The 9,450-nt window shown below is 39.3% G+C and overlaps 2 protein-coding genes across 2 annotated transcripts in view; both read left to right on the top strand.

Annotated features, from left to right (window-relative positions):
* Window positions 1-17: 17 nt before the first annotated feature.
* On the top strand, window positions 18-1,878 carry LOC140938345 (uncharacterized). The gene is made up of 2 exons (XM_073387833.1): window positions 18-529; window positions 1,341-1,878. Exons 1-2 carry the CDS (start codon window positions 18-20, stop codon window positions 1,750-1,752), a joined length of 924 nt encoding a protein of 307 aa, XP_073243934.1. The 3' UTR covers window positions 1,753-1,878.
* LOC140938344 (low-density lipoprotein receptor-related protein 4-like) overlaps window positions 1,822-9,450 on the top strand; it is a 104,550-nt gene continuing 96,921 nt past the window's right edge. The window contains exons 1-7 of the mRNA XM_073387832.1: window positions 1,822-1,888; window positions 2,351-2,473; window positions 2,815-3,223; window positions 3,528-3,931; window positions 5,108-5,230; window positions 7,399-7,807; window positions 8,797-9,200. Of these exons, the coding sequence (XP_073243933.1) occupies window positions 1,822-1,888; window positions 2,351-2,473; window positions 2,815-3,223; window positions 3,528-3,931; window positions 5,108-5,230; window positions 7,399-7,807; window positions 8,797-9,200 (1,939 nt within the window). The remainder of the gene's footprint in view (window positions 1,889-2,350; window positions 2,474-2,814; window positions 3,224-3,527; window positions 3,932-5,107; window positions 5,231-7,398; window positions 7,808-8,796; window positions 9,201-9,450) is intronic.

The following is a 9,450-nucleotide window of genomic DNA, read 5'->3' as shown; positions in this document are numbered from 1 at the left end:
ACTGACTAGAACGATACATGCTCAACGCCGGTAAAAGTACCAAAACACAATTTCCTTCTCCTACCATAGCATTAATGATATCAAAAAGATGCCCAGAACATGATTTTATCTCTTTTGCAGCTCCTCCTGGGCATGAGTTTCTGCTCTTTGCCGATGCTTCATTCGGAAAGATCATGAAAGTTTCTCCTCATGCTCCTGGATCACTCATCTCTTTACCCTTGTCAAGCATTATCAGTAGACCGGTTGCTATTGGCTACGACGTTCTAGAGGACAGAGTGTATTGGACAGATGTGACAAGGAACACCATTTCTCGTTCATTCTTGAATGGTTCTATGTTTGAGGTCTTGTTTAGCCAAAACGTGCAGTCGCCAGATGGACTGGCTGTGGACATTGTCGGAAGGAACCTCTATTGGACTGATACGGGAACCGACAAACTGGAAGTCTCTAAACTGGACGGCTCCTATCGGAAAGCACTCATCACAAGTGGCCTAGACGAACCGAGAGATATCATATTGGATATTAGTAAAGGGTAAGTAGTTGTAATGGATATGGAAGGCAACAAAACCTTTTATTTAACTGTAAGATGTGTAGCTGTTTACTGAAAAAAGGCAAAGAAAGATTTGCAGTGCACCTAATTTTCCTTTCTGCAAACGGTTGGTGGTAGCTCTAGAAATGGGCAAAAATTGTTACTGTCTTAGCAAATGCAGTTTTACAGTCTCTTGACTGTTTATTACGCACAACCAAATGCCACCAGCAGTCATAAGCGTTGGTCGCTGTTATTTTGCTTCTTAACTGCTATGATCTTCTCTGCATTTATTTCTTCATTGTCCAGTTGCAATACATGAAATTTATATGTCAGCGCATGAACAAAGGCCCGTTCGGTAGTCCCAGACTAGTAGATTTTCTTTTGGGCAAGGAACTTTTAATGCTCACTTGTCCAATAGGCAAGGGTCTTGCAAGTTATCCCCCAATAAAATCATTGTTTGAGAGAAGCCGCCAGAAGAGGCCCAGGCAAGCAAAATGTGTAAGCTGCTTGCCCATAGGACAAGCAGGATTTCAAGTGTTTTTGGACCCCTATATATTCGTTTTTTCATCTTGAAATTTTCCTACCAAAAAACTTTGGCGTATGTGTACACTCGCGGGATTTAACAACTCCACCGGCTTTAAATTGAAACTTAACTCAACCTAGGTAATTTTTGTTTTTCTTTTGTTTTGGGGTTGACTGATATGAAAACGAACGTCGATGTTGTTAAAACACACCGATAACAAATGGGAAGGGGACAATAAAGAAAAATTGATAAAACCCTTACCCTATTACTTGTTTTTTTTATATTTGATAGAATAATGTATTGGACAGATTGGGGTTATCACGCAAAGATTGAAAGGGCCGACATGTCAGGACAGCAGCGGGTTGTTCTCGTAAACGCAAGTCTGTCGTGGCCAAATGGTCTGACGCTTGACCAGGAAAGAAACCGCTTGTATTGGGTGGATGCCAGCTACGACAAGCTCGAATACTTGCACCTTAGTACCAACACCAGGGTGACCTTAATAGATTCTTCAGCCACTCTGCCTCATCCTTTTGGGTTAACACTTCTTGGAGACTATTTATACTGGACTGACTGGAATGACTACACTGTTAAAAGAGCCAACAAAGAAAGTGCTGCTGATGTAACGGTATTTGTCACAGGTATTGGGCAGCCTATGGACATACATGGATATAACCACAGTGAAAATATTATACCAGGTGAGTAGGAGGGTTTTAAGGGAAAAAAAGTTTTTGTTAAACATATTTCTTCCAAGCACATTTGTCAGAAAAATAATATGGCATCGATCGTAACTCTCATGCCGGCAAATCTTGATAAACATGCACGAGCACTCTTTGTGCAGCGTAAACTGACAGCTGTGAAAAGCAATTGATTAGAACGGGATGGATGATCCTTTGGAAACGCAACCAGTATTAAAGACCATATTTTCAAACGTATAACACTCGTGAAAGAACTGACTTATGTTACTTTCTTACTAGTTGGACATAGATTAACCTGACAAAAAATATATAACAAATTGCCCTTTTTAAGCGACCTTATATGTTTTGAACACCATGAAAATTCCTCGGCTCCATAGCAGTTTTCAAGTATGATTGTTCCTTGCTGGCATACTCTAGCTATGCCAGAATATTGCATATAAAAATCAAACGTCAACAGCACAGCCCGAAAACAAAGATATCTACTTCTCTATGTTTTACCTACCAATTTCTAGCTTTTATCATGCAGTTCTCATTTCACGGTATTCTCTAGGTAAGGATTCCATTGTAATTGCTTTTAATTATGTGCCTTGCTATATCCAATTACAGTAACAGATCAATGCAAGAACAATAATGGCGGATGCAGTCAACTTTGCTTGCTTACACAATCGGGAAGAGTTTGCGCTTGTTCTGGAGGCCTCATTCTAGATCATGACGGAAGAAATTGTAGAGGTATGGTTCCAGGAAGGGTGACTTACTAGATTAGCTGTGAGCAATATCTGCAACTAAATCCTTTTTTGAGTAGCGTTTCCTTACCTTTTTACTAAAAATTACAACCAGTTCGTTGATGACTCGAAAGTTCACAAAACATTGAATCAAAGGCCCAAAACCAAGACCACGATCTCTTTGTCATTCTCGTTATATTACCACTCAAAATAAATCCAGATAAAATGACTGACTAGAACGATACATGCTCAACGCCGGTAAAAGTACCAAAACACAATTTCCTTCTCCTACCATAGCATTAATAATATCAAAAAGATGCCCAGAACATGATTTTATCTCTTTTGCAGCTCCTCCTGAGCATGAGTTTCTGCTCTTTGCCGATGCTTCATACGGAAAGATCATGAAAGTTTCTCCTCATGCTCCTGGATCACTCATCTCTTTACCCTTGTCAAGCATTATCAGTAGACCGGTTGCCATTGGCTACGACGTTCTAGAGGACAGAGTGTATTGGACAGATGTGACAAGGAACACCATTTCTCGTTCATTCTTGAATGGTTCTATGTTTGAGGTCTTGTTTTACCAAAACGTGCAGTCGCCAGATGGACTGGCTGTGGACATTGTCGGAAGGAACCTCTATTGGACTGATACGGGAACCGACAAATTGGAAGTCTCCAAACTAGACGGTTCCTATCGGAAAGCACTCATCACAAGTGGCCTAGACGAACCGAGAGATATCATATTGGATATTAGTAAAGGGTAAGTAGTTGTTATGGATATGGAAGGGAACAAAACCCTTTATTTAACTGTAACATGTGTAGATTAACCTGACAAAAAAAATATAACAAATTGCCCTTTTTAAGCGACCTTATATGTTTTGAACACCATAAAAATTCATCGGCTCCATAGCAGTTTTTAAGTATGATGGTTCCTTTCAACTCAACCTGGCTGAGATGAAAACGAACGCCGATGTTGTTAAAAACACACGGACAACAAATGGGAAGGGGACACTAAAGAAAAAATGAGAAAACCCTTACTCTCTTACTTGTTTTATATTTGATAGAATAATGTATTGGACAGATTGGGGTTATCACGCAAAGATTGAAAGGGCCGACATGTCAGGACAGCAGCGGGTTGTTCTCGTAAACGCAAGTCTGTCGTGGCCAAATGGTCTGACGCTTGACCAGGAAAGAAACCGCTTGTATTGGGTGGATGCCAGATACGACAAGCTCGAATACTTGCACCTTAGTACCAACACCAGGGTGACCTTAATAGATTCTTCAGCTACCCTGCCTCATCCTTTCGGGTTAACACTTCTTGGAGAGTACTTATACTGGACTGACTGGAGTGACTACACTGTTAAAAGAGCCAACAAAGAAAGTGCTGCTGATGTCATGGTATTTGTCACAGGTATTGGGCAGCCTATGGACATACATGGATATAACCTCAGTGAAAATATTATACCAGGTGAGTAGGCGGAGTTTTTCTGTGAGAAAATCTGTTGTTGGTCATGCTTCTTCCAAGCACTTTGTTCAAGGTGATAACAGCTCTTACACAGTCAAAATTTGACAAATGTGAATGAGCACTTTTTAGGTAACATAAACGCAAAGCTGTGAGAAATGTTTTATTGCAAGGAGATTTATAATCTTTTAGAATTGCGACCCCTTTTAAAAGACTTATTTTGGAACGTTTCTTGAAATAAAGATAATACATTTTCTTTTTCACTGGTGGGACATAGACACAACTTTACGAAACGTTAGACAGCTATATTGCCTTATGTAAAAGCGACCTTTCAATATGTTTTAAACGCCATTTCACAGTCTTTCGTCCTATTTAAAATTTGGCTCGCGGCACGAAGACTTATCGCGATTTTGTCGCAGCTCGGCCGCCTTTCGACCCGAAAAGCTTGCTCGCTTTTAAATCAGCTTTTCTGCTCTGAAACTCGTGTGAGAGGTCAATTTGTGGCAAGTCAAGTCCAGTAATATTTAATCGCGTTTTAGCTTCAAAAATTCAATCTCAACGCGATGAATTAGCATCGCAAAGGTTAGTCAAACATTATATTATGCTTTCCTTAAACATGTAGTGCCTGTTTGTTTGATTTTGCCGCCCGTAGGGACGTTTATTTAAAAGTTACTAACACGTCGTTACGAATCATTGTGGTTCACGAAGCTTAATACCACAAGATCTCCTCAGTCACATCCATTTCTCAATGGTGTCTTTCTTACATAGTCTTTACTGTTGCTATTCCATTTCTGGGTATTCCTTACACGATTATCTGAGCTTATGTGGTCAGCTGGAGGGAGAAATAAGTTTTCAACTGTCATTAAAGCGTTTTCCTTCTTTTGGTCCTCCGGCCAACGGCTATATTGAAAGTAACGCCATAAAATCTCCATTTCGCCCAAATCGAAACTTAAAGGGAACAATATATCATTGATCTGTAATTCTGATAAGTTATAATGTAGTATCGAACTCGGCCAAGCGCGATGCAAACGGAATTTTTCCAGGTTCTCTTACCCTCCTCGCATTATTTGAATTCGCGAAATCCTGTCAGAAAATCAAAGTTTGGTACATGCGCAGTAACGGGATACTGTTCCTTTAATTCTAATTGTCTTTAATTATGGTCCTTGCTATATCCAATTACAGTCACTGACCAATGCAATAACAACAATGGCGGATGCAGTCAACTTTGCTTGCTTACACAATCTGGAAGGGTGTGCGCTTGTTCTGGAGGCCTCATTCTAGATAATGACGGAAGAAATTGTAAAGGTATGGGTATTACGACAAGGAAGGGATGACCGTTTTTGTGTGGAATTTCTGCTACTTGAACCTTTTTAAGTAGAGCCTACTTAACCTTTTTCCAGAAACCGGAGCCAGTCACCGATGACTGGAGAGTTGCAATCACAATGAATTAAAGGCCCAAAACCACGACCCACAATCTCTTTCATCCTTGATAATTGCTGGCGAACCTTTGCGAGCCAGCACACTATTCTTTGTAATAGCGGTAAAAAGACAAAATTGTCGGATATAACATCAGAAGCACGTTCAGTCGATTGGTTTTCCTATCATCCGGGGTACTCACTCCTGTGCGATGACATCATGTGCACCGCACGTGGAGTCGTGGACGAGATCGAGAGATTTCGTGTAAATTCCAGGGAGCAAGCAGATTATAAACGAGGTGAGTGTTTAGGAATTGCTTTTTCTTATTTTCTACATGTCTTTATTTGCTCGTGGAATTATTCATCAAGGTCTCAATCCAGAGCGTTTTAGTAATGAATTTCGAGGAAGACGAGAGACTGGATTTATATGTGTTTGGCCGCTCTAATTGCCGATTCGCGAATAAATGGAGGTGCGAAGATATCCGTTAAATCCTTCTTCATAGAGATAGTTTTTTTTCTCTGTGTATTCAGTACTAATGAAGTGTCAGGCAATACTAATTCTCCTCGGAGTTAGCAACCGACTCTGGGTTGCTGGTTTGGGGAGAAAAAAGAGGAAGGTGCGAATAAAACCAGCTTTGCGTCTAAAGCGAATTCGATACCCCCATATGAAAATTAAAAAACACCTTGCCAGTTGAGGCGTTAAATTTGATAGTTATGTCAAAGTATCTGCCCGTTAAGGTAAAAAATTCAGCTGATATTTTGACCATGCATTCAAATTGTGTAATAATCGCTCTTTGGAGCTAACACCAGGCTAAAACATTCCACTGTAAAACTGTTGCGTTGGCAAGCGTATGCCACGCAGGCTACGCCAGGCCCAATTGTTTTCAAACCTTTAAGTCAAAAGAAAAAATCTCAAGCACCACATTTAACTCTCGCTCGCCCATTGACCTTGAATATTCCTGAGAAATGTATTAGTACTGCAGAAAGGCGCTTTGTGAGTTTTGACGAACAAATGCTTGATTGTGACATCTAAATACAACATAGAGCCAACAAGGTTTCATCAATGCGAATGATGGGAAGACATCGAAACATGGATAACGGTACCGCCATTAGCTAATCGGTAAAAATTGTTGACATATGACATAACAACCAAACACATTAAACTCTCTTCTCTTCCTCGGAATTCATTACTTAACCGTTCGTGATCTTCATGAATACTTTAAGTAGGCAAATAAAGGAATCTATGGAAAATAAAAACAAGCAATTGCTAAAAACGCAGAAATCGTTTATCATCTGCTTGCCCTCTGAAAATTTACTCCAAGGGCTTCCAGTTATATACATCACAAATACACAAAAATAACATATTTTTCATTTAAAAAGGTTTACCCACCCTAATTCCCAGAGGTCACTTTCATTTTCTTCACTTTATTTATTTTCAAACTATATTCTCAGTATTTCTTCCAGCTCTGTCGCCAACACTTACTTTTAAATTGGAACTCCTAATATAACGCCACTCAAAACAAATCTAGATAAAGGAACAACCTAACATTAAAGGGGCTGTGTCACGGCAGTCCAGTTCATTTTGTTTAATTTTGCCAATTACTCGCCCTCAATCGCTATGGAACTTAAAGTAAGCAAAGAAATTACATGTAAATGACAAAACCAGAGACCCGAGACAAACAAATATGTCTTCTGAGCATTATTTTTGAAGTTGCAAGTAGCACGGATCAACTTTGAAGAACTGTTAGGCTGAACAGTTTTCAAAAATCCTATTTTCAGTCCGTTTCAATCTTCTTCAGTTTTGCCCATCCGTGACATCTGTTGTTTTTGTTATGTTATTTTAACCTTCCTTTAAAGTTTTAGGCGGTTATTTTTATGGTTCTCTTAATTTAACGAGCATTTTGTAATTTCCTAATTTGGCTGAATTTCTTGACACAGCTCCTTTAAGATGCGACATGTTCTACGTGTAAAACTACCAAAACGCGATTTCCTTTTCTCACCGTAGCATTAACAATATATAAAAAAGATGCCCAGGACATGATTCTATCCCTTTTGCAGCTCCTCCTGAGCACGAGTTTCTGCTGTTTGCCGATTCTTCGTACGGAAAGATTATGAAAGTTTCTCCTCATGCTCCTGGATCACTCAGGTCTTTACCCTTGTCAAGCATTATCAGTCGACCGGTTGCCATTGGCTACGACGTTCTAGAAGACAGAGTGTACTGGACAGATGTGACAAGGAACACCATTTCTCGTTCATTCTTGAATGGCACTATGTTTGAGGTCCTGTTTTACCAAAACGTGCAGTCGCCAGATGGATTGGCGGTGGACATTGTCGGAAGGAACCTCTATTGGACTGATACGGGAACAAACAAACTGGAAGTCTCTAAACTGGACGGTTCCTATCGGAAAGCTCTCATAACAAGTGGCTTAGACGAACCGAGGGATATTATACTGGATGTCAGTAAAGGGTCAGTACACTTTGAATCCATATGTAAAGAAACAAAACCCTTCGTTACATTTGGAGACATTTTACTGATAACAATACAAGTTAGGAAAGATAAGCCATTTTTCTTTTGTGAATATTCGACGCCAACTCCAGCAGCGGAGGCATATTTGACCACCGTTGTAGAAGCCATTAACGATCTTGACTATCTTTCAATAAATTCATTCATTCATTCATTCATTTATTTTGCCGTTACCACATATGAATACAACAACAATATACAATAAATTTATAATACTTTAAAGATAATATACACTATTCTGGCTAAATTACTTACAAAATGAAATGTTGAAAGTGGTGACAAGGATGACAAGGATGCCTATATAGAAGCCAGGGGCTTACACACTATAGGCTTCCTAGAACTAAAGGGTAAACCATGTGAATGAAGGGTACTAAAATAAATGAAATGATGAATTATTTTTAAAAGTAAAAAAAAGAAAAGAAAGAGAAAGTGAAAAAAAAAGAAAAGAAAAGGTATGTAGCTCAAGAATATAAAGCTGAAAAATATAACTGCCAAGCAACTCTTTAAGGGTATACGCTTAATGGCAGGCTTCAAAACTGCTTAAATAAACGGGGAGAAATATCCTAAAATTGGTTGGCTGGGTTATTGCAATTATTCTAACAGTTAGTGGGAATTGTGGTCTACGGCACGCTGCAGTCAAAGGCGAAAGAAAGCAAGGGCAAGAGGAACTTGCTTGGCTTCTCTCGGTTGCAAAACTGTTGTATTATTTTCTCTTTGAAGACAAAAAAGTTAAAGGACATTTAAAAAATTGAGGGGTCTTTAGGTTGAATTCGCTGGCTAAAGAAAAATATGTGTGTATTTGTCCAATGGAAAGGGTTGCAACAAAGTTGCATCAAAAAACAAAACTTAAAGGATATCAAAAAGAGTGAATATCAGAGGAGGGTTGGTTGAAAGATCTAAATCAATCTAAAAAATACATTAATTTTTAACAGGATCATGTATTGGACAGATTGGGGTTATCAAGCAAAGATTGAAAGGGCTGAAATGTCAGGACAGGAGCGGGTTGTTCTCGTAAACTCAAGTCTTTCTTGGCCAAATGGTCTGACGCTTGACCAAGAAAGAAACCGCTTATATTGGGTGGATGCCAGATACGATAAGCTCGAATACTTGCACCTTAGTACCAACACCAGGGTGACCTTAATAGATTCTTCAGCCACCCTGCCTCATCCTTTTGGGTTAACACTTCTTGGAGACTATTTATACTGGACTGACTGGAATGACTACACTGTTAAAAGAGCTAACAAAGAAAGTGCTGCTGATGTCACGGTATTTGTCACAGGTATTGGGCAGCCAATGGACATACATGGATATAACCTTAGTGAAAAAACAATACCAGGTGAGAAAAATTAAAATGTTGATGTTGTTGCGACGAAAAAAAATTATAACCTTGAACTCGAGAAATGTCGAGTTTTGTGAACGGGCGTGTTAGCTGCTGTTTAGTACAGAACTGAAGGAGGTGATATTTGTCAAGTATGGGAAAAAAAATCCAAAGTTTGGGTCGCTATGCAGTACAAAGTGCGGACCTTTTGTTACCAATTAAAGTCAAATGGTAAATATTCTGGGCAAAAACAATCATAAATCAAGGA

This window comes from Porites lutea, chromosome 5 (genome assembly GCF_958299795.1).
Source record: "Porites lutea chromosome 5, jaPorLute2.1, whole genome shotgun sequence".
Lineage (NCBI taxonomy): Eukaryota > Metazoa > Cnidaria > Anthozoa > Scleractinia > Poritidae > Porites > Porites lutea.
Note: the sequence above shows the minus strand (reverse complement) of the source record. Positions and strands in the feature narration are given on the sequence as shown.